At 45.2% G+C, this 26,008-nt stretch overlaps 1 protein-coding gene across 11 annotated transcripts in view; it reads right to left on the reverse strand.

The window, feature by feature from the left end:
• LOC119649845 (fat-like cadherin-related tumor suppressor homolog) overlaps positions 1-26,008 on the reverse strand; it is a 396,664-nt gene that overhangs the window by 33,304 nt on the left and 337,352 nt on the right. For all 11 annotated transcript variants that reach the window (XM_038052198.1, XM_038052197.1, XM_038052196.1 and 8 more), the window contains 2 exons: positions 15,671-16,071; positions 15,145-15,453 (listed from right to left, as the gene is read on the reverse strand). In XM_038052198.1, the coding sequence (XP_037908126.1) occupies positions 15,145-15,453; positions 15,671-16,071 (710 nt within the window). The remainder of the gene's footprint in view (positions 1-15,144; positions 15,454-15,670; positions 16,072-26,008) is intronic.

Raw genomic sequence — 26,008 nt, forward strand, 5'->3', positions numbered from 1 at the left:
CGGGAGGCATAAGCACTTCGCTATATATTACACGGAAGAGATCTACTGCCGATCATAGTTTTGACCCCGATGTCGCTATTTGCTCTAGGAGTTCACCGTACTCTCTTCCGCTGAGCAAATCCCGATCTGCTCGGAGGATCTGATAGCAGATCTGGTACTTTTCATCAGATGACAATTGTTCAGCATGAAAGCCGCGGTATACGTGGTTGCCGCTTACCCCTCAGTGAGCTGCAGCGCGTCAACCATCGCGCCATCGTTCACGGTCACCTAAAATGCGCTTCAACTTCCCTCACGATTTCTGAGATGCCCGCACGCTCTTAGGGCGACCTAGTCGTCGGCCATCTTGACAGAGTTCATTTCACTGCATCGCATAGCTAGTAATGCAATTGTCGCCTCTCCTTCATGTGTAACCTATCCACTACCACCTCCGTCTTCCGATCAAATGCCTAGGAGCGCCAGGCCTTTAGACTGATGGTTTTTATATTATCAAACCAGCGTCCCTTGATACAACGCAGACAGGTGTGGAAGAAATCTTGGAGCTTGTTAGTGACAGTGGGGATTACTTTCCGTGTGCTACTCCCCGCTAAAACCCAGCATAACCCTCTGGAAATCGAGTTCTTTTGAAGCTCGGTTGTTTGACTTTAGTATCCTTATATGAGTTTTGTGTTAACTGGGCATAATCCTCCATATTGCTGCGAGGGATCTCCGTGAACTCAGCACGCAGTTACATTTTCTTTCGGTAGACAAGCGTTCGTTAAGAATAGCAAAAGTCTTAGATATGCCACGTATAGACCGGGATAGATACCAAGCGTTCATTTACCTGAACCAGCATATTGAGAACTATCAAACTGGCATCTTTCCCCTCCTTATTTTGGGCTTTCTCAGTTATTGATGTTTGAACACTTCTTTACTTTGGGAACCAACGAACTCATGATGTCGAAATTGCCACCTCTAAGGGTTTCCGTGGCACCATTAAAGAAGTCGAGAAATTTGATGACCGGTCTATGAAGCTCATTATTATATCAGATGGTCGGACGATAGATTTTTTCGTCATACACACCTCGCAGACAGATCGGCCCGCTTTGAGACAACCATTTGACACAAAGACCTAATTGGTGCCAGCCGATGACTATATCACTACCGATAACAACTACGATGATGAAATCCGCGCACGGTTGTTGTCAGCCAGCAGAGCCTATTTCAGCTTACAAAGACTGTTCCGCTCAAAACGTCTCACCATAGGGTCAAAGCTCTTACTGTACAAGACTATGGTCTTGCCAGTCCTCATGTATTCCTCGGAAACTTGGGTTCTTAGCAAGAAAAATTGCGAACTCTTGGCCGCGTTCGAGAGAAGAATCCTCCCAAGAATTTTTGGTCCCCTACATGAGGATGGACGATTCCGTAGCCTACACAATGACGAAATCTATGAGCGATACCATGACCGTCCGGTTGTGGATAAAATCCGGCTCAATAGGTTACGGTGGGCGGATCACTTAATCCGCATGGATGAGGATGATCCCACCCGGAAAGTCTATAAGGGCAATATCTATGGTAGAAAAAGAAGACGAGGCAGACCCTGCCTAAGATGGAGCGATGGCGTAGGTCAGAACGCCAGACAGCTTTTAGGGATATCGAATTGGTGGACCTCGGCGCAAAACCGGGATGGCTGGAGTTCCTTATTAAGGCAAGCCTAGACCGGATACCGGTTGTTGCGCCGTTGATGATGATGATGACTATATCGACACTACGGATGATCTTGGTGGACATATAGGTTCAAATGCAGATGACAACAGGTACCATGGGTTTGGAACAAGTAAAGAGTGGGGCGAGCGGAAAGTTGCTTTTGCGGACACTCACGACTTTGTACTTATCAATACGTGGTCTATTGAACGGTTGTCTCATCTTTTCACACTTTATAGTGGAAACTGTAAAATACAAATCGAATATATGTTCATAAAACGCCCGGGAGCATTCCTAGAATGATGGGGTTAATGGTAAACCTGCAGTGTAGTTCTCTAGCTAAAATCCGCACCTGGAACGGTACTACATTACCAGGCAGTAGCCGTTGAGAGCAGCATACTCCGTGCCAGCCGTAGCACTGGTGTGCTGAAACCAACCGCAAACACTTCCCGGAGCGAGGCGGTAGACGGCCTGGAATCCACTGTCGTCAAGCTGGGAGTAATGAGTACCAGACATACTCCTAACCCGAAACCCTCCACGTTGGGGGATCTCTGAGAAGTAAAGACCGACAAGAATGTCGATCACCGGAAACCGGCTGAGTTGTCCTGCTCAAGAGCCAGTACCAGAAGGCCATGCATATTCCCAGCAAGATTGCTAAGAATGAGGAGGCCGATACAGCCGTCGAACGGGATGAAAAAGACCTCGCCAAATACCAGGCGATTTTTTAGAAATACAACAGAAAACGCCTTACAGACAAGCAGAAGGCGAAGCGCACCGCGCTCAAACGCAATCCATCTCAAGACGAGGACGCTAAGCAACATCAGCAGAAAAGTGCGCAGCAACAGCCAGCCGACCAAGCACGGACTTTGAAATCCTTCAGCGACGTGGCCAGGAGCCACTTACCTATAGCGCTGACGGATGGTACTTCCGTTAGCGGCAAACTAGCGCCGGCGGTAGGACCAGTGTTGAGGCCAGGCTGCCGGATATGGTCATTGAGCATCTCCTGGATGCCAAAGGCGAAGGGCTCCAAGTTATAACTTGCGAGAAACAATTCTCCAGGGATTTTTTCGGTTCTCCAAAATCAGCGGCGCCTGGGAGGACGTAAAGTTCAAAGTCATTCCTTAAGACGAGATTTCCAGAAGACTGGTTGCTCGCACCTGGTTGCAGAAAATCCAAATAGATAAGGACAAGCTCGTCAAAATCCCTGCGCCTTCAAAACACCAGGATTCCCATAGACAACTGGGTCATTATCAAGGGAGAGAAATCCCATAAACGGAGAATGCCAGGAGGTTTTGAAAAAGGTCGACACTTTAAAGTGAGTTCGGAGACAGGAAAGCAAAGATGAAAGTGTTCTGCTCTGCAAAACCGGACGACGACCTAGATCCAATCGACACCGCCAATGAGCTGTTGGAGGAGATGAGGATTGTCGGTCCGACGGAGACTGATGATCCCTCTACGCAAGCAGATTATGCTGAGGGTAACGCACATAAATTTGTAACACTCGAAGTGCGCCTCGGCTAATCTGCTTGAAGAGGAGAGGGAGACAATTACCACGAGATAATTGACACGGTTGAGCGGTCACTGTAGTAAAAACAGTATACCCTAGCTGCCTTCTTGGATATAGAGGGAGCATTCAACAACGTTAGTACCAACGCCATCAAGGAAGCATTGGATTGGAGGAGTATCTTACGCTTTGGATTATATCGACGCTAAGTACCAGGCTCATCCAGTCGGAACTGGGAGGCAACCACTTAACCAGAGCTGTAAACAAAGACACGCCCCAGAGTGGCGTCATCTCTCCGATGCTCCGGTTAATAGTGATGGACGAAGTTTTACGAATATTGGATAGCAGCGGGGTGAAGGTGGTGACGTCTGCCGACGACATGGTGATATTAGTTTTAGGGATGTTTCCATCCATTATGAGCCACATCATGGAAGGAGCGTTGCGAAAGGTGTGCCTGTGGGCCGCAAGATGCAGACTCGGCATAAACCCAACCAAAACGGAGCTGATGCGATTCACAACCAAGACAAGGGTACCTGAATTCCATCTATCACAGCTGAATGAACAAAGATTGGTTCTTTCCTCCTATGTAAGTATGTAAGTATAAATTGAACTGCGAACTGAGGGTTAAGAAGGCCTGCAAAGCCTTTTATGCCTACAAGGGAACCTTTGCAAAGGAATGGGATCTGGGGCCGAGTATGGTTCCCTGAATGTTCACCGCTGTAGTGCCTCCAATCCTAACGTACGGCTCTATTGTATGGTGGCAGGTTCTGAGCAAAAAGTACAATACAACGAAACTTAGTAGGATTCAAAGAACCACGGGTGCAGGTGTTACTGGGGCTCCGTAGTCCTACCCGACAGGTGATCTTAATGTACTCTTGCATCTCCTCCCCCTAGACCTACACAATCAATACGCACGCTACAAGCAATGCTGTTAAACTACGTAACTCCAGATGTTGGACAGCGAAGCCCTATGACCACAGTAACATCTTAGACGAAGTACCCCGGGAAATGTGCGCATTGCCTACGGACTATGCCACACGCAAGCTGAACTCCACGAGAAACTTTACGATGGACTTTCCAGGGCTGAGTGGAAGACTGGCGGCGTGTTGTAAGATTATGACACAGTATTCTTCACCGTTGGATCAAAGATGGTTTGTGGAGTCGGCGCGGGGGTTTTCTCGAATATACAGTGCATCCGAGTCGTATGGTCTCCCAGGTTCCGCTAGTGTATTCCAAGCGTAATACAGTCATTCTGAGCAACAGCTAAGCGGCCATTATGACATTGTACCCAGCGATGACATCTTCCAGGCTGGTGGAGCAATGTAGAAACGCACTGGACAGTCTGGGTGGTATGCTAAAGGTTACCCTCCTTTGGGTTCCCGGTCATAGGAACATAGAGAGGAATGAGCGGGCTGGCAGATTGGCCAGGCGGAGCTCTGCTCTACAATCGAGTCGGTATCTCACTAGCGACGGTCCAGAGTGAAATCTATTCACCTTTTTTACCAGGCGCGGGCCTTAGATGGCGCAGGCTTACCACATGTGCCACGTCAAGGGGGATTTGGCCCGCTTATAACATAGCTCGATCACGGGAGCTCCTGTGCCAGACGCATGCAAATGCATACAAGATTACGGCGGTCTGCACGTGCCACTGGCGCATAGGAGACCATGTCGCCAGGCTCGGCATAACCTACAATTCGCATTGCCGAAGCCGCACTTCCTCTGGGATTACCCAGCTCTAGCTAGAATCAGGCTACGGACACTAGATAAACCATTCTTTGGGGACCTCACAGAGCTTTCTTCGTGAATGCTACGAGCTGGCTATGAAGATCTGAACCGATTGCTCTGCTCTTATAACAACAGTCACGGTCTAAGGAGTTTGTGGGATCAAAATAGTGCCCCACAGCGCTAATTGGGCTCCTCGGAACGGCCACTAATAGCTACCAACCTACCTTGTTTATTAATGTTGCACTGTAGGAAGTTTTATTTGATCGATCTGGTCAACACTTTTGTGAGATAATTTTCCGTTCCAGGAGTAACATAGAGGAGCCTATATCCCTTATAAACTGCAACCCAGGTGGATTCTTCCTTTTCGACACCCATCTTCATCCCAAAAAAGGGACTACACGATGAATCGTCCATTTTAAGGTTGCACACCGATCGGGTGACGTAAATTTGACAGTTAGGGCCCTGTTAACCTGCATTTACTCCTCCTAAATACACAAGGAAGACAATATGATGTTCTTCTGAAGACACCTGGACGTAATGCTCACTGGAGATTATCGAGTACCATTGGAACTGGAATAACTCTTGGAACATCTATTCCCTAAAAAAGTAGGAGATGTACCTTTAACCTACTTATTTTTCCCTTCAATGAAAGCTAGTAAATGTTGTTTCCAGATTCCAACGACGATACCTATAGGTCGTAGTAGGCGTTGTAGGATATTACTATAAACTCCTCGCAACTTCATACCATATTTGAATAATAACTTGTTTTCAAGGTGCTGCATTTAAGCAATCTAAATTGCTTGAAACTGAGATCTGTAATAGATACACATGTAGATACCACGACCCCTTCTTTCCAAACAATTAAATATTTCATTCATGACAATCTATATCCTTTCCCTACAACTTCCTTATTCCTATATATTAGATTTATATTTTTCTGTAATTTCTTTTTTATCTGTGCATAATAAAATGTTTTGAACACTACCAAATTCCATCTGAACGGTCTACATTTTGCCGGGAGCTACTGGTTCCCCAGCATCAATAAGAAATAAATGGGAATGAGACTCGAAAAAAAATCATCATCCTTATCAGAATTTTTCCGAAAGATACAACCGCTCACAATTGCATTTATAGATGGGGAGCATCCCTATTTCTTGAAATAAATGGCACGGGGAACTCATTCATATGCCGTGTAAATATCATGCGGAAATTAAGAAAAAATCTCTTTTGAAGTGTGTTCCCAACAACATCATGAAAATATTAAGCTGGCGTGGTTCCTCCCTTATTCTAATCTCATAATCATCTTGTTGGGGAAGAACTCCCTCAAAATGAAATTCGCATGTTATGCATACATTTCTAGGACCTCAGAATTTTTTTTTACACATTTCGGATTGAAGTTACTTCAAATTCGTTCAATTACGAGTTTTTTTATAGCGCCCTGTAGAACGATTTGCCAGGAAATCCGACTCTGTGCTCGTTTCATCGCCTCTTCGTATTTTTCCTGAATACTTTCGCCTAAATAACTTTTTTTCAGGATGCTTCCGATACTGGAATTCAGTCTCAAAGCATCTCTCCTTCTCGTCCTTTTTCAATCAGCGACCAAAGCTGGATTACCAGTGCACGCAAAAAGGAACGTCTGATGGTCCGGTCCATTCACAGATTCAGATCGGACACATATCAAACATGGGCAATCCCACTTTGAGTCGGAAGAAATTCGGGAAAGCAAAACGCAACAAACCCTATTGGTGAATGCAAATACCACTAGGATTCCGATCTACATCACTATTTGCTGCCAACTATCAACAATCTCACAATCGAGCCCCGCGATGCATCATGTATTCAAAAGTTGATACCCTTTGGCTTTCACTGTGCTAATATCCTTTAATTCGCTTTGGATTGTACGAGTACCACTGGGATGAGATGGTGGATAAAGGGTTTCCATGTTTCTGCAATTAGACTGAGTTTAAAAAATTCATTTCGTGGGAACCGTGCAGAGCGTGAATCCACTCGAGCCAAAATTTATTGCTCGTGGATAGCTCCATTAGCGTCCTTGTTATTGCAGGGGTAAGTGTGTGGAGCCAAAGAAGCGGTGGAAATCCTTAGACTTTCTAACAAAGGACTCCTTGGTTCGGGGGAAGGAAAAAGCGAATGATTTATTCACTGAACACCACGCTTGTGGGAGTCAAAAACTTCTTCTCTGATATGTAAATAAATAAGTTGTTGCGCGTACGACTGTAGATAGACGATACCTCTTAGTACCGTCTAAAGACTAATTTGGATGCTCCGTAAACTCTACTATTATGAACATTCCTTGAGCACGGCTGACTGCGTACATGAAAATAATGATCAAATTACTCGCGGCAAACAAACATGAAACGTTCATTTCAAGGATCTTCAAAGATTTCACGAAACATATTCAAAACTTAGATACGTTATGCCGCCTCCGGCACTCCTGCCTCAACCGTGTTAGTACGCCTAGACGTGCGTGAAAAAAGGGCTGCTACTGTGAAAAAGAAGTAGCAAATTAAAAATCCATTCGAAAGGATAAAAGAAATTTCTACTTATGTTGCCAGGGGGACGGAAGCCAAGAGAGCCACGATGACGATGATACATTCCGTAATGATGAGGACGACGTCGCCGTGTACACCTCACTGCTCCTTGGCTAAGCTAACTGGATGCTAATGCTCCTTACAATCCTTCACATTACCCACGCTCAAAGGAAAAGGAAACTTGCACGGCAAGTGCTGTCATGCTTTAAATATAGACATCTTTAAAGTATTTATTTGCCTTACTGCTTCACTTCACCCTGAAAGTGCAGACCCTGCAGAACGCGAGATGAAAATCAAGAGAGAATAAAAGATAGCGCAAAAAAAGGCAGAACTCAGGACATAGCAGCGGAAAAGATACGCCAGAAGGATTACAGCGCGACGAGTACATGTGAAAAGAGGATTTACACTGCTACAAAATAGGCGGCAAAATATAGCGTGATTTTTACACAGCAAAAAAGGATAACGAAAATCTCTATTTTTTTCTCGGGGCCGCGGCCGTTTGTATATTTCAAACGCGTAGCGTGCCATGGCGGGGTCTGGGCACATGTTGGAATATCTCATTTCCAACGAAATATTTTAGTATATTGCAAGCGAGAAAATGGCGTAATATTGTTTTATCTTGGCAATATGTTCTGTGGGGAGAGTAATATAAAGATTGGATTGAATAGAATGGGCACGGATAGAAGGAGCTGACGCTAAGAGAAAATCTTAAAAAGGAAATAGTGAGAGAAGATGCTGCAAATGTACGTGGAAATGTTCGAGAAAGAATATTTTTTCGGAGACGGCTTTCGTTCAGATGGTAATTGAATATGTATATATGAACATATTGTAGACGAAGACTGTTAGCTTTGTCGAATGTCTATTTATCTATGATATCAAGACGCCAGGAGCTTCCACTTCAATTAATATAAGAATATTAGTCCCCGATACAAGCGAGGATGCGGAGCGAGACAGAAATTAATCTCATATTAAATGGTATTCGTATTTATCTTATTCAAAGGATGGAGGTTAGAAAGGATGATCATAGTGAATTAATCTCCGTTGGTCAAAGGAAAGATTAACGTGCTGCAACACGTGCAAGGCAAAACCTTCAATGCCAACGCCTGCACACATTTTGAGCCCTCACTCTTCTATGTTTTACCTGATATCAAAAATAAAGTAGTAATCAATCACTTTCATTTGATACCCCACATGACCATATTCTGTGAAAAAAATAAACCCCCTTTCGCATTTATTGAGAGCCCCCTCTCCCCACGCTTATTAAACCAACCAAATGCAAAATGATGCCACTCGTTGGATGTAAAGGATCACAGACCACATCTTCTTGCCAAATTTCCTGACAATAGCTTCAACCGTTTCTAAGTACATTGGGCGTGACAAACAGACAGAAAGACATTGAATCGATTCTAATAAGCATTTTTTCTTGAGCGGAGTCCTGTCGGCAGGCAGGAACTCTGTCCCAGGCACACACCAACCAGTTGCTGACATAAGCTAGTCCAATAGCCATCTGTATCGCCTTGTGAGAAGAGTTCCCTCCCACACGTGCCAGTGGGACGCCCATGTTAGCTTCCGCATGGGCGACAGAGCGACCCAACTCGGTTTGTGATTGGTCAGTTGAGCTGAACGTTTCCTGTGGGTGCCAGAATCCAACAGGCCACTTTGACGCAATACCGAGATGGGTGAGCCACGGTTTAGTGAAGGTAGCACGTTGTTAACTAGAGGAAACACCTGAGATAGTCCAACTAATTGAGGAGACGTGTAGGAGGAACTATTACTAAAAGCTTACAGAACTTACAGAACTGTCCGTTAACGCGAGCCTTTGCCAGAATTTCAGGTAAATACCTGAAGAATAATATGGATGAAAGATATGAAATCTAGTTAACATTGAACGACAGATAGTTGATTATGGCACCATCGGCGCAGATAGTTCAACAAGTGATAAGGAGACGGTAACGAGCCTGAATCCCTTAGACTCTCCACCTAGGTCCAAATATTGATAGCGACAAAGGCTATACCCGACAAGGCAAGGAAGAAGTGGTGTATGCCAACGACGAGAGAATTGATGCAGTGCTAGCAAAATTACTCAGGGTAGAAAATTGCCTGAGGAAAACGGGTAATATGCTGAACACGCTCTATGAATTCTTCGGACCCAAGCACAACGTTCACCGCTATATCAAGGTGGTTATCGGAAACCTTAAAGACACTTGCGGAAAAGCCATGGGTGAATTACGTTCGACAGTTCAATGCACGGCGAATACAGGACTGTTCCAAACCCCTACTTTGAACCTATTGCAGCAGGTACCTATTGCTGCCAAAAGGATGGAACGTGAATGGCTCGTTCAAAGTGGGGAATCTGTAGAGGGCGCAAGAGATCAAAGAAGGAACACCGAAAAAAGTAGAATTTCCAAAAAGCCAGGAAAGGAAGAAAGGAAAAGGTTTGAATTTCAAATCGGATTCATAAATTAAATCCCCGAAGATGGGAGAACTGTGAAGCCGATGAGGTAAAACGAAGGAAGCCTTGTCCGGATACGATTGTTATCGAGAGCAGAGAAGAGCTCTCTTACTTCGAGATTCTGTAGAAGGTCAAGTGAGATCCGACGCCAGGGGAAGAAGAAAGAACTGCTCGTGGAGCTTCGGATGATGGAGGACGAAAGAACGATCAAATGACTTATATTTGACTTATAGGACAATACCCATTCAAAGAAATAACCGTAACATGTAGTAATGAGTTTGTAAGAGCTAAAATTAACAGTGCGCATGTCTATAGTTGCTACGGTCCGCCAAACGCAAAAAGCCTGGAGTAGGAACGAATATTACACGAACTAGCATTAGACGCAGTTGTACGATCCCCATTGTCATCGTACGGGACTTCAACTAACGACTGGGGAAGCAAAGCTTTTAACATTGCTAGAAGCCTTTTTTGCTGGACGTTGTGTTTGTTTATATTGGAAGTACCTATACCTTCAGTAAAGGGAGGATAGGTTCAGTGGCTTCGAAAGGAGTGCGTTGATGAGGCACGTTACCTGGCAAGTTAGTAAACACTAGACGCATAACGACCATCAAGCTATACTGTTTAGTGTAATGAAGAGCAGGCGAATTTGGTATCCGAGAGACATAAATTCATTTCGGACAAAGCAGGCCGAGGGCTTAAAATATGTTTGACGCGGAAATGTAAACTGAGACATTTAAAGAAAGTTCCAGACAAACAGGTACATCGAGAGAAAAATCTAAGCAAATTGTCAAAGCGGTGAGCAGCCTGAAATGCCTCTATGCCAAAGCGCAGAAATAATGCCCACAGATTACCGAAGTCGTGGTGGAATGCCGAAACAACGACCAACTGCGTACCGAATGCCTGTAAGCAAGAAGAAATTGCCAAGACGCGAATGAAGAGCTGAAAATTGCACAGAGAAAGGCGAGGTTAAAAACTTGGCGTAGAGAGCTGCGGAAGGCGATCCATGAGAGCAAATGGAATTATTTTAAAGAATTATGCGAAGAGATTGATATCAACCCATGGGAGAAGCTTATAAAGCGGTAATCGCTAAGTTGAAAAGAAACAGGGTCCCGCAGTTCGAGTGCTTTGTTTTATTGCGAAAAATAGTGACTAATCTACAAGCCAAGCAGGAACCTCTCCTTCGGTCGCATTAGCGGTTCCCCTAAAGGACATACCAAGTATAACAAAGGATGAGCTTACCATTGCCTATGAAAACATAGGAGTCAAAAAATCACGCGGGCTGAACGGACTATTGAACCTGGCTTTGAATAACCGAGTGGTTCACTTCTGCTTTCGATGCCTGTTTGGAAGAGGGTATCTTCCCAACTCAGTGGAAGAAGTAGATCCTGGTGCTTTCACCAAAAAATAGTAAATTGCCTGGTGAGCCATCATCGAATGGTCCAATTTGTTTAATGGACATTATGGGAAAGCTGCATTATGTGTAACAGACTTTTCTCAATTGTAGTAGAAGCAGAGTGGGTGTCCACACAACAGTATGGGTTTCGCGTAGGCCGACCAACGGTGGATGCTAAGCACACAGTGGTCAATCAGGCAGAGGAAATAACTGCAGGTATAAGATGGCAGCGCGGTACCAAAAATACTGTGCTTTCATCACCCTCAATGTGAAGAATGCTTTCAACTTAGCGTAATGGCAGCAGTGAAAGTACCCGCGTATATTCAGCTAAATCAATAATCATGCAATTGTGGTAACAGACAAACATTTGGAAGATAATCCGTTACCGCGGGCATAGTGCCCATTCATATTTTGGCTAAGGATATGCGAGGATTATACACCTGGAAAGCACACGATGGGACATAATGCGGAAGATCGATCTGCCGTAAAAATCTCTGAAAATCATTGAAAAGAGACTAAGGTCACATACCCACAATGTCATTGATGAATACATATCAAGGTGGCTCAAGAACTAGGAGCTCTAAAACTGATCAACTGTTCTTAGTAAAACAGGTACTTCCGAAATGGTCGGAATTTAACATCAATGTACACTAGGCCTCTGTAGACTTCGAGCAGGCTAGCAAAAGTATACATAGATGATAACGTACTATATAAAATAATACTCGCATTTGAAATTCCACCGGAACTGGTACCAATGGGAAAACTCACCATGGACAATATCATCATCGGTTCAAATTCAAGGATTGTTGACAAACAACTTCAACGCAAACTCGAGTTTAAACCACGGAGACGGTTTCATTCCTATTCACTTAAATATAGCTTTAAATAGACACTACTAGCAAAATCATGGAATGGTGAATTCCAGCTTCATTTTGCTTCTAATTCACTTTCTCCGCCCAACAACAATTCTCCCTAGCCGTCTTTTGTTGCTTGCATATACTACCGTACGGCAACAACTTCACAAAGGTGCACATGCAAAAATTTCTCTAATGTCAGTATCAAACCGTTAAGCAAATTGCATTTGATGGCATGCATTTAGGAGGAAAATACATGATTAATGTTCATTTTAATTTGGCATTTATATAATTGGGTAATCACAAAGGGGCACTTTAGTGTTTCCGGGGTGTTAGAATTCTGGAGCTTTTAACAAAAAAATGGAGATGAAATTAGTTGCATTATTTAGAACTGATGTTTTATGGATCTAGAGGGTATGGACATGAAATAGCAAAAAAAAATTGGAGAGGAAATTTTGCACGCAACTTAATGAATTTCCCAGGCGGCTCAAACAAAACAATAAAGGTACGGAGTCTGGAATACTACAACATATATAATATCAGGGAAATTTCTCTACAGAGAGAGCTCTCGAAATAACGAAATTAATCGCAAAAGAATGCAATGTGTCCTCGACGAGAAAATACACATTCTTCAGTAGAAGATCCAGTTATTGAAAGAATAATGAAATGCCTAACCTTCAATTGGTTTGCAACTCAGGGAAACGAGTAACTTAGAGGGTGGAAGAAGGGAGCGACCAGGCGGTAAAAGCAGCTTATAAGGAAGTGTGCAGAAACTTCACACTTACCATCGACTGCTGCTTTCACTAGCAAATAAGTGAGAATGTTCCAGGAAACTTGGTATAGCTGCAACCGAACGTAGCACCTATAAAATAATGGGGCGACTCAAAAACCGTTCACCTCCGCGGATCATGCCTCCCAAGGAAACTAAAGTTGTTGTCCTGCCAAAAAGGAGTTTTTTCCTATAATCGTTGATTATATTATTAACGATGACATACTTTGACACAACAATTTGAACCGTATTTCTCTGCACTTCTTCATGGTTTGATTCCCTTCGTGAAAAGATGAACTGTAAGCACCTGAGATGAGTGCAAAACTGAGGTTTTTGTAGGCAATATCAGCATCGCTCGTTTTGTTGAGGCAATGTATTTTCTCGATTGCTAATCTTGCTAAAAACAGGCCACCTAAAGCCAAGAAGGGTATCAGACGATGGTTTGCAAAAGCGTTGGCTAGGCCAACCTACAAAGGCTGCAGTAGAACCGCTACGGAGAGAGCTCTCCAGGTCACACAATCCATCGCCAAGGCATGTGACGCGTCCATGCCTAATAGGTGCTGGTTCCCCAGTAGAAGACCCAACTACTGGTCGATTAGTGAAATGGCTAGCCTTCGATCAGCGTACCATCGAACCAGACGAGGTAGGAGTGATTAGGGACAAAAGAAGTAAAGTTACAAGGGTAGCAATAACCTCAAACTTACCTCCAGTGAAGCAAAAGTTTTAAGGAGCTCTGCTCAAAAGCGGATATGAATCCGTGGGGGACCACGCATCGAATTGTATTTAGACAGCTTAGAGGCTGGTCATCCCTACAGATCACGTAGCATTCTCTCTTGTTGAAAATCATCCAGAGCTTATTCCCTCAGAAATGTCTGTATATGTTGGTGCATATTTTAGAACGAATAAAACAAACAAGAAGCGGCTATTCAGATTTTCACTAACTAGGATTTACATGTTTTAAAAGGAGGGGTTGAAAACAGACGCACTGTGTAGTTTCTTAGACAGGTCGAGCTATGGCGCTCACTACTTAATTTGTAACTTGCCAAGCTGACATGAACAGAATTAATAGTGTCAATAGGATATGGTGAATACTTTGAAGGATGAATGATTTGACAATAAATGCAAATGCAGACTGTGGTCCAGTCTTTTGCTGCTATTAAAATCACTGGCCACTGTGATTCTCATTTTTTAATAACAGATGACAGCGACATCGTCTGTTCAGCCCAAATTTTATTGACGCGGTTTTGAGATGTGAACAGAAATTAGATCTGCTCGTTACAGTTGACGCCGTTTCAGAACACTTTGAGCCCTCTGATTCAAGACAAACTAGCGTGAACATTACTGATTGAATGAAGTTTAAATCTGAGCATTTTAGATATTCAAAGAGTCCTGCACTTACCTCATTCTAAGTGGGCATTGAAAAGAAAAGAACACATATCCACTTTTTGAAACCTCTTCAAAGAGTGGTGATCCACAAAAGGCTCTGCTCAGACACCTAACTTAACTCAAAAATTCGATCTCGGGGCTCCCTCTTATCACAATGCCACCGTGTCATAATGAAAATGATATCAACGACTGTAACTACGGCGGAAATGATGACGCAAATGAGTCAGCTAAGCAGCCGCTGACATTTTTAAGATGTCCAAAATGCCCACAAAGGCTACCACCCACATTCATTTAAGGGCTTTTACAGGCCCACCGAGAGTGTTAGCATCTGTGGAATATTCAGGCCAATATGAAATGCGTCCTCCGACAGTAAATTGAGGAACAACTACCTTAAAAAACTCACGGATAAGTCGAAAATGAATACCTAAACGCTGACGAAAGCTGTGTAATCTCTGGAACCCTCCCACAGTATGACATGTCCAACTACCAAGAACATCGTCTCAGACAGAATGCATTAAGAGGTAACGAAAAACGGACTATGCGATTGCAACCTGGAATGTGCGATTACTAAACAGAATTGGACTTTAAGGAGGTATCGTCATCCACGAGAAGGATAATATACGTACTATAATATACGTACTATGTCTATTCATCAGCGGAAAAGCTGCTTTCAAGAAATGGCGCAAATGTCGCATGTCCTCATGTCGAAATCATAAGGATATAAGAAGAAGTATCCCTTGTAATGATGCTCAATAACTCCGACTATTGTCCCATCAATACTTTATACGTTGTTAATAAATTCCAATAAAACAGAAGCAAAACAATGACTTACCTTCATGAAACTAACATTGAGCGGTTGATTTCCATTGATAACTGCCTTGTACTCCTTATAAAGGAACACAGGAGCATTATCATTTTCATCACCAATTTTCACTCGAACTGTTGTGAATCCTGATTTTCCGCCGCCATCGGTAGCAATAACTGGTATTTCGTACAGTTTTCTTTCTTCGCGATCTAAAGATGTTTTCGCTTCGATTACTCCCTTGTCCTTATCGATGGTGAAGTATTCCTTAATCTCATCCGAGAAAATGTCATAGGTGACAATGCCATAATCACCGAAGTCATCATCAGTTGCAGTTACCTATGAGTTAGGAGGCAAATTATTTTTGAGAACCGAAAGGGTGGGTGTCAAATATGGGGATAAAAAATATTACAAAAATAGAAGGTCTTTGATTCTATGGGGTGATATGAGAGAGAACATAGTCGAGTGAATTATTTCCTTTGACTTTGGGCTGAAAAAGCCGCCTCCCAAAGGATCCATTAAGCAAAGCCACACATAAAAAATGATTTTCACTTACCGTCATTACATGCCGTCCGGCCAATTGATTCTCATTCACTTTGACGTCGTAGGAAACATGTGGAAATGTGGGACTATGTAAATTTCCCGGCAATATATTAATTTTCACGCGTGTGAAGCTCGTGTACACGCCATCTGTTACGCTCACATTCAGCACGGTCATGTGATTCTCGGCGAAATTTTGCATATTAATCAACGATATAATTCCCGTCATCGCATCTATTTCGTATGTTTGCAGCTCATTTCCTTCGGCAATTTTGTAAATCAAACTATCGTGATCGATGAAATCAGGATCGCTGGCCGTCACAATCGTAACAAATTGTCCCCGTTTGGCGTGCTGGGATAGGCCGCAGCTATACGATGGCTGCTCGAATTTCGGTGCGTTGTCATTCATGTCAATTACTGTGGAAAAATAATGATAATTAATAAAAATATTAACAGGAATCATTATTTTCCCGGGAAGAGGGAAAATTGAAAATCAACAGATGAAATAGATTGAACAATAAATCAATTATGCTGGGAAATATTTGCGATTGATTAAATGTAAATTGAATGGAAATTCGGTTGCATTTTCCAGCTTTGTAGAGGATTTCTAGTTGAATAGTTTCAATTTGGAAATATTCATAAATGATGGGCATGCAACATATGAATAATGGTCCATTAAAATAGGAATAATTGCGGTTGGATTTCCGGGAACTCTTTGATGTTGTATTTCCAAAAAGTTTTATGAATAAACTACAAAGTGCTGGTTATACAAAACATGGGAATATAACTATCTATTGCTTCCATTCCATACCTCAGAAAACTTCCCAGGAGAATAAAAAATCGTTGTTTAGGATAAGTGAGGGATCCTAAGTCCACATTCACTTGATGTTGGACCGGACCAAATGGAAAGCACCTTACTCTCACGTCTTTTTGGTCCAGGGATTCCTCGTTTGGGGCATGGCACCCAAGCATTAAAAAAATATAGGACAAACGGTTTCGTCCAGGGCAGAGGCTATTCGTCAAACGCTGCCTCACCTCTGCCCTGGGAGCAGCGTGACCGTGAGTGACAACAGATGGAAAACGCTCCTTTATAAATTTGGAAAAAACACGCCAAGAGTGCGAATTGTATCCAAGTGAAACCGCCAATAGTTTGAGCCTAAGCTAGGCTAAAGCTAAATTATTGTTCAGGATGAGTGAGGGATCCTGGCACGCTGCTGCCAGGGCAGAGGTGAGGCAGCGTTTGACGAGTTGCCTCTGCCCTGGACGAAACCGTTTGTCATATATTTTTGGATAAAAGATCGTTTGTAAAAAGCAATTTCAGCAAGGTCTGACAGAGATCTTTTCGAAGCTGCACAAGGACAATTGCAAGGAATTCGGGCGTTTCAAAAAATTGTGGCATACAACCATTCGAAAGCTGCAACAGAAACAGGTTACTTACAAACAAAAGGATTAAGAGAAGCTTGCAAAGTTGATGAATATTCAATATGCTCCAACGAAACCGCAGTCAACATATCGAGCTTATGCTCCACCTTGAAAACTGTGTAATTCCACCGAAGGACGAGCGCGTAGCTTGTGCCTTGCCACCTTAATCCTTACAAGTAAAATTCCAGTAATAACCCACAGGATGCAGTCATGATAGTAATCCTCATTCCCATTAATAATCTACAGCAGACTACCCTCTATCGAATCTATGAATCCATTAAACTAGCATATTGGAATTGAGAGGAAAGATTGGCACTACTACCTAACATGTCTGAAGGACAACGTTACTCATGTAAATGTGGGAAGGGGCATCAGAATCTAGTTGGTAGTAGAAACAAAGGTAAAAGACGATAGAAGACTGATGAAATCAGCTGCATATGAGGCCACCTGCCCGGTTATCTCATCAAAGGTGGTGGAATAAGAACATAGTCAGGATGAGAAAAGAGGTGCGCAGACATTTTAACTGATCAAAACAAAGTAGGCACTAGTCAAAGAATAAAAACTCACTGACGATATATAACAATGCAATCAGAGAACCGAAGCAGGATAATTTCAGGAAATGATGTGAAACTACCGAGAACACCTCATAAACATCCAGCCTAAATCAGGTATTAGCTAAGGACAGAAAGATATACTCTGCCCCTGTCTGAAAAAAGAAAAATGGTGCCATAAGGATAACTCAGAACCTACGAGCTCATTTTTTTGCGCTGCAAAATAGTGTTATGTTGTCTGATGACCCGATCTCAGAAAAGGACAGGAAGCTAGTTGGAAAATAAAGAAGCAAGTATGCTCAGAAACTAGAGTAAGCTGAGCAGTAGAAAATCTTCAAACCACTGAATTCACCTGGAGAGAATAGCATCTTGCTAGAACCACTCTAAATGAGTTGAATGATTCTAGCTTCCCTCCTAACGATAGTAAGTAGCAGTAGCCCTTGGATACATACCAAAGGTTTGAGGGTGGACAAAATTTGTCCACATTCCGAAACCGAGCAAAAAAGACCTTTTTTACTCTTCCGGTTTTTACCAGGCATCTTTCGCACATAAGACAGTGCAGAAAGTCTTCAGCATCTGCATTGAAGTCAACGCTATCTACGTAAATTATCCGTGTTTTCATGCACACCAAGCAGGAAAATCAACAAAAACTGCCCAATCTCAACTGAGGGTTGTGAATTTTTGTGTCTCGAAAGTCTTTTAGTAAAGCATCGCATGCGGAAGTATAGAACATGCTACGATAAGAGCAGGCCTTGAATTACCTAGCCACCATCACGGTTACGAAGGCTGCCAACCAACCCTATTTTGAGCGTCAAACTCGAACTTATAAGGGGATGTTCACCTGGTAAGTTCGTTCAGGCATCAGAGTATTCGCGAAAGAACCTCTAATCCCAACACGGTGAAGCCCGGTGACTGTAAGCGAAGGTGTATGGTGAGAACGCCATCTTTGGGGCTCCAACTCTGTTACGATGAGAGTCCAGCCTTGCAACACCTTGGTGATCGTGTTGGTGTCAAGGTGATGAGACCCTGGACTCTCATTGTAACTCACAACCTTAGCCACAAAGGTGGCAAGAACACCTTTGCATTGATGCTAGAAAATAGACAAGTAGGGTACAACCAAAGACCAATATTGCTGTCATCAATTCAAACAAATGTTATCCACAGGATGGGGTACTATCAGCACTAATATCTAGGATCATAGGGAACATAGCTCCGGGAAGGCCGTCAATTTCTTTGATCAACAGCCTCTAAGTATCGACAGCGACAACTAGTTCTTGACTGGAAATAAGCCGGAGAAGTATGAAATGAGCATCGAACTGGCGTCGGATTATCATCATCCGACCTTCAGCAAAACGAATACCAGGCTATGATTCTTAAAGGTGGAGGCGGCATTCAGCGTTTACCGCATCCGTTCGAAAGAAAGTAAGTACGACCTAACCGTCTCTTACCCCGAACCCCACATGATTCAGGAGGTGGTGGATGTTCTCCTGAACTCATCAGAGAGAAATAGATACGCGCATCTTAAAACAGCGGCACTCCATTACACATAGACTCAGCCAACCGGCAACTAAACAAATAGCTTATCGAATAGGAGTTTGGCAACAAGAAACCCTTACAGCTCCTCAAACCCTCCCAGGATCGACTATCAGGAATGACGTGCTATGAGGGAAGTGGCTGGATCTGCTGTCTACTAACGTAAGCTGACTGCTGAAGTAGCTGAAGGCTTTTAGTTTCGACGAACAATCAGTACTTACAGACGAACACATTTTCTCAGACCCATCGGTGCGTGGCACCCGCACTTGTCATTCATTTCCCAAGTTGGCATTGAGCCAGAGGCAGACTGCTGGAAAATTAGTGGCGCACCAGCTCAGTATAGCCCCGGTGATCTATCTAAAGTCAATCAAGAACCAGGCTGCCGCCACAGGGCAGCAGTAGCGAAGACGTTCAAGACCATGGGGAATAAGGAGCCGTCATAATTTTTCAATAGCCAACCCATACTGGTGCTGATATCACCAATCGCAGACTCCTGGGGACAATATTTGATGCCAAGTTGAATTTCAAGAGCTACTTTGATTACGCATTGGCGAAGCCAATAAATGCTAGTCCATCTGTAGCAAGGATGATGCCCAATATCCGAAGGCCAAAATATAGTTACAGGTTGCTTATCTCAGAGGTGGTAAAATCCATCTTACTATATACAACACCTGTCTAGGCAGGACGGTTTGACACTACTGCGAACTGCAAGAGATTGAGGCACGCATACCGACCAATAAGAATTGAGGGTCTGCAGCACGTATAGGACAGCGTAGCGAGGCATTTTATGCCACGGAGATGATCCATTATACCTTCTAGCATATATATCTACATGAGAAGGAGGACGAATCCATCTGCGGGATTGCGGACTTCCGAAAAGCCGTTGGGAAAGAGCTATACAGGAGATATCTCCAATGACGAAATGATTCCGGAAACGGCTGTTGGCCATAGAATTAAATTACCACCCTTACAGGACATGGTTGCGTATCCGGAACATCTTGAACATGGTGTTGCAAAGTCCAAGAGATGCTGATGTTGGATGCAAATTATAGCATGATAATCGCAACAATAGTAACGATACTAATCAAGCTCTAGCGAAAGGATTGAGCGCAGAGAGCTCGTAATTTGATCATAGTGGTATAGGCCAGAGCCTTTCCCACGAAGTAAGACATCACGGCGGTATCACGTGGATATGGGCGGACAATTTCAGTGGGTGAGAATTCCACACTACTGCAACCTAGGGGAGCAATGACTTTTTTAGATTTCCAACCCCATAAGAAATGGGACTAATATTGCATATTATTATATATTTGTGGGTCCTCCAGATTGGAGTTTGGGTAGGGGTGACATCCGTACAAGGAAAACTGAAGTTACAAAGCCATAAAAGGAGCATCGGACAGGATGCACTTTGCAACAACGAACCCGGAATGTACGCTCCCTGTACAGACCGACTGCTGCTCAGCCGATAACCTGTCCTAATATAAGGTTGATGTTGCGTTGTAAGAGATGCGCTTGACAGGGACCGGTTTCCTGGAGAAGAGTCACTACACCATATATTATATATTTGCGTTACTGACGCAAGATGGTACGGAAACCAGCTGTATCATCTTGGAAGCGGTCTTCCCAGCCGTACGTTTCAGAGGAACGTCGATGTTTCTCTCCGCATAGGCGATACGGCGACTCTGATAAGTTTGTAGCTAGTCGGTTGAGGTGAACGGTTCCTGCGGGATCCAGAATTCAACACGACACTTTGCTGCATTCCTGAGACAGGTGAACCGTGTTTTAGGGAGGCAGCGCGCCCGTAACAAGGGGAAGCACCTGAGTTAGTACGACTAAAAGGACGCATAGACAGACGGACGGACATTAGTTTAAGCTAACTCAGGAGATGTGCAGGTTGGTCTACTCCTGAAGGTGTACGGAACCTTCGGCAGCTGCCTGCTGATCGTAGGCAGGTAGTTTAAATAGGGGACAGACGGCTGGAGGCATAGGACTTCCTATGGAGCACTGGGGTAGCGGGAAGCAAAATAATGGCAATTGCCACGGCTGTGGTCCGAATTAGACGGTCGCAGAATGGAGACCTCATGTTAGAGCTAAAGAAATCTAATGATAAAATAGCGGAAAAATTCCTCGGTCAGGTGGAAGAATCCCTTGGTCAGCAGGCTAAAGTAAGGGCCAGACGGCAGGAGATAACTCTCGAGTGCAAAGACATCGACAAGGTCACCACGAAATCGATGCGAAATGCTTATGGGGGGACGCAGAGTGCAGTTATCAGCCTGCCAACGCTGTGATGTAAACAGCGCGGAAAGCGTCGTGGATTGCCCCCTTTTCACAATGGGAGAACTCGAAGAAGCAGTTCTCACTATGAAAAACAGGAAGGCGCCAGGTCCTGATGGCATCCCGGCGGAAGTTTACAAACTGGTGTTCCGCCAACGGCCAGAATTGCTGCTCGAAGCGTTCAACGCGTGCTTGAAGGAGGGCATTTTTCCTTCTCGCTGGAAAGTGGCCAGACTCGCGTTGATCCGTAAGGGTAAAGGAGATCCGGAGCTCCCGTCTGCATACCGACCGCTGTGTATGCTTGACACGGCCGGAAAAGTGCTCGAGAAGCTCATCAGGGGTAGACTCGCTGAAGCGATCCGTGCTGCCGGGGACTTATCCGCAAGGCAGTTCGGGTTTAGAACAGGGAAATCTACAGTGGATGCTGTTATGGAGGTCGTAGATGCGTTTAATTGAGCCGGGGCACACAGCCGCCGATCTCGACGGATAGTGCTCCTCATAACGCTTGATGTCAGAAATGCCTTCAATTCCGTGAGATGGACAGATATGCTGGGCACACTAGAGAACTCATTTCACGTGCCAAGCTATCTCTTGCGGATATTGAGGGATTATCTGAAGGACCGCTCCCTGTTCTATGAGACGCTAGAGGGCCAGAGGAGGATGGAAATCACGTCGGGAGTAGCGCAGGGATCCATCCTAGGGCCGGACCTCTGGAACGCTTCCTACGATAGTCTGCTGAGACTCGATATGCCTGAAGAGTCGCGCCTGGTCGGTTATGCAGACGACGTTGCGGCACTTGTTGCCGGACGCACTGTTGAACAGGCGCAAAGCAGACTTGGCATATTGATGCGACGGGTAAGCGGATGGATGACTGCTCACGGTTTCAACCTTGCGCTGGAAAAAACCGAAGTAGTCATCCTGACCAGAAGAAGAATCCCGACCTTGCGTCCCATATCGATCGGCGAGTTGACTATAGAGTCAAAACCAACGGTTAAATACCTTGGTTTAATGCTCGACTCGAAGATGAGCTTCTTCGAGCAAATCAAAGCAGCCGCGGACAGGGCTGCAGCAGGAGTCGCGGCCTTGAGTCGGCTAATGGCGAATGTCGGCGGCCCTATATCAACTAGGAGACGTCTCCTCATGGGAGCAACGCAGTCCGTCCTTCTCTATGGTGCGGAGGTATGGGCTGATGCCCTTGACAAGGAGGTGCATCGTAAACGCCTCGCTCAAGTGCAGAGGCGGGGAGCTTTGCGAGTGGCGTCTGCTTATCGCACTGTCTCCGAACCGGCTGTGATGGTGATTGCGGGAGTGATCCCCGTTGCCCTCCTTGCCAAGGAGCGCAAAGCTATCTATCGCCGTAAGGGCGAAAACTTAAGAGAAGTGGTTGCCCGTGAAGAACGTCAACGCACCCTTAACGAGTGGCAACTTTCTTGGCAAAATGAGCCAAGGGGCAAGTGGACTGCGCGGCTCATCGACAAATTAGACCCGTGGTTGAACAGAAAGCACGGTGAGATTGATTACTTCCTTACCCAACTTCTAAGTGGGCATGGAGGTTTTCAGTCTTACCTGCACAGGGTTGGGAAGGCGCGATCTCCTGACTGTGTGTTCTGCAATAGAGTGGCGGATGACGCTGAACACACCTTTTTCTCTTGCGAGAGGTGGGACGGCCTCCGCCAGCAGCTTTATGCAGACACAGGGGAGCTCTCTCCAGACAACATTGTCAGAGAGATGCTGAAGAGCGCTGGCAGCTGGAATCGTATTGCGCATTATGCTCGGGCTCTTCTTACTACGAAGAAGATTGAACTCGACCGGCAGAGGGATCGGACGGTAAGGGGTTCCCTGAACTAACAACTCCCTTCCTCCCCTCCCGTTGGTGAAAGGAATTCCCTGACTTGAAGGCTCCCAAAGCCGGGAGAGCGGGAGGGCTAGCCCGAAGTAATGTGCCAAACGGTTCCAGGCTAGTTCTCTGATGACGGGGAGGTGTTTAGTTGGTAGTCCGCCAGAGTGCTGTTGCGGGAGTCCAACACTCTGTGCGTAAACGCATTCACCTACCCTACTCCCAAAAAAAAAACAAACAAAAAAGAAAAAAAAAAAAAAAAAAAAAACGCTGTCTCTGTTGGCAGGCTGATAACTGTCCAAAATACTAGCGGCGGACAAAGTGAAGATAGGTTGGGTCAACTGTCGACTCAGAGAGCTAGTGGACATGAAAAGATGCTTCAGATGCCTCTACTTTGGCCACATAGCCGCAGCATGCACCAGCGCCTACGATAGATCAAAGCGGTGCAGGAAGTGCGGAGGAGAGGAACATACCGTCAGGGAGTGCATAGCTAACCCAAAATGCATGCTATGCGAAGGAAAGGAGGAAATCGACAACCGACATATTGTTGGCAGCAGCAGATATCCAGTGTTTAGGAGAGCGCGAAATACAAGGCCCAAATGAGATTGATTCAAATCAATCTCAACAACTGTGAGGCTGCGCAAGACCTCCTCTCACAGACCGTCCGAGGGAAGAGAATTGACGTTGCCATTATTTGTGAACCCTATCGCAACTACGGTGATGGTATCTGGACCAGGGACCAGACCGGTAAGGCAGCGATACGGCCGTGCGGCGGGCAGGCTATTCAGGAAGTTATGCAACGTTTGGAAGTGGTGGGATTCATATCTACAGCTGTTACGCTCCTCCTAGCGTAACGGGTGCGCAGTACGAGGAGATGCTGCACCATTTGGTACTGGATGCAAGGAGTCATACCCCGAAAATAATAGCGGGTGACTTCAATGCCTGGGCCTGTGAGTGGGGTAACCGAAGGACAAACGAGAGAGGACGTATTCTGCTCGAGATATTTGCCGAGTTGGAATAACTTGCAACCCGCCAATGTTGGGAACTCATTTAAATTCAGAGGGAGAGGCCTGGGCTCCATTGTCGACCTCACGTATGTGAGCACCGCATTGGCAAGGGGAACTGCCTGGTATATCAGTGAGCATTACACCCACAGCGACCACCAGGTGATATTTATTAAAGTCGCTGTTGGACCAAGTGGCGGATTGAATGCTCGCAGAAATCGAGTAGGGATGCAGGGCTGGACGACGAGAGCGTTCGAGCAGGATACGTTCTCTGAATCTCTGGCGGATCATGACCACCTGAATGGTACGGCGGCCGAAATGGCATCGAGAACCACGCGATGGGTGAGGCATGCGGCGCTGCTATGTCCCGAAGGCGAGAGTTTGTAGGCAAACAGCCAAACTATTGGTGGAATATCGAAATCGCGGAGCTAAGATGGACATGTCATCGAGCAAGAGGGTAGTTCCAGCAATCCAGTGGAAGACCCGATGACGAGGAGTGCGAACGAGATTATAGGACGTTGCGTAGAAGAATAAAGGAGGTCATTCGTAGGAGCAAAAGAGATTGATTTAGGCGACTACGCACTCGGTTACTTAGCCAAACTAATCGAGAGTTACCTGTCGGACAGAGCCCTCAGGTACGGGGCGGACGTCGAGCGCAATGAATACATCATTACAGCGGGGGTACCCCAAGGTTCGGTGTTGGGCCCCTTGCTCTGGAACGTGATGTATAACGGGGTGCTCTTGCTTCCCGTAGCAGAGGAGGCCACGTTGGTCGGTTTTGCAGTTGACCTGGGCATAGTGATCGTTGCAAAACTCCTGGTTTACGCCACCGAGTCGGCTTGAGGGTGCCGAACTGAGCCTGGCGAAGGAAAAGACAGAGGCAATCCTCATTACAAAACGCCGGAAAAGAAATACGATCAGTCTGCGGGTTGGAAACCATATGATCGTCTCAAAGCCAACCATCAAATACTTTGGCGTAACTCTCGATGCCAGGCTGAGTTTCAAAGGGCTGCTGGGGTCGTGCGGTGTTCGTAATCGCAGGGATGGTCCGTATTCACGTGTTAGCGAAAGAGGTGCGATGCCTCTATGGACAGACGCAGGCGGGTCCATCAGCAACGGAAGCAGATCACCGACGAACGGCAAGAGAAGGGTCGCATAAACTCTGGCAACGACGCGACGATGGGATGAGTCGTCGAAGGGTCGGTGGACATACAAGCTTATTCCTGATATTAGGGAATGGCTTGACCGACAACACGGGGAGGTAAACTATCACCTCATGCAGTTTCTCACTGGACACGGTGGTTACTACGTATCTGCATCGTATCGGTGTGGATGATTCCCCGCACTGTTACAGATGCCGTGGGATCCCAGAGGACCCGGAGCATGTGCTTTTTGAGTGCTCGAGATTCCGGGAGAAGAGGAGAAGCTTGAGCGGGGCCCTGAGAGTCGATGTGAGCTTCCAAAATTTAATCCGAGAAATGCTCAGGTCGGAGGCAAACTGGACTTCGGCCATCCACACAATTGTGCGGATACAAACACAACTCCTGAGAGAAGCACGCGGAAGAAGAGCGCAAAGAAATGGAGAGGCTGTACCCTAAAAACAGAATGGAGCTGCTGAAGGAAGTAAAGAAGCGGATGTCGAACTGGTGGACCTCGGCGCAAAGCCCGGATGTCTGGAGTTCCTTATTAAGGCAGGCCTACACCGGATACCGGTTGTAACGCTGTTGATGATG

This window comes from Hermetia illucens, chromosome 2 (genome assembly GCF_905115235.1).
Source record: "Hermetia illucens chromosome 2, iHerIll2.2.curated.20191125, whole genome shotgun sequence".
In the NCBI taxonomy this organism is placed as follows: Eukaryota; Metazoa; Arthropoda; class Insecta; order Diptera; family Stratiomyidae; genus Hermetia; species Hermetia illucens.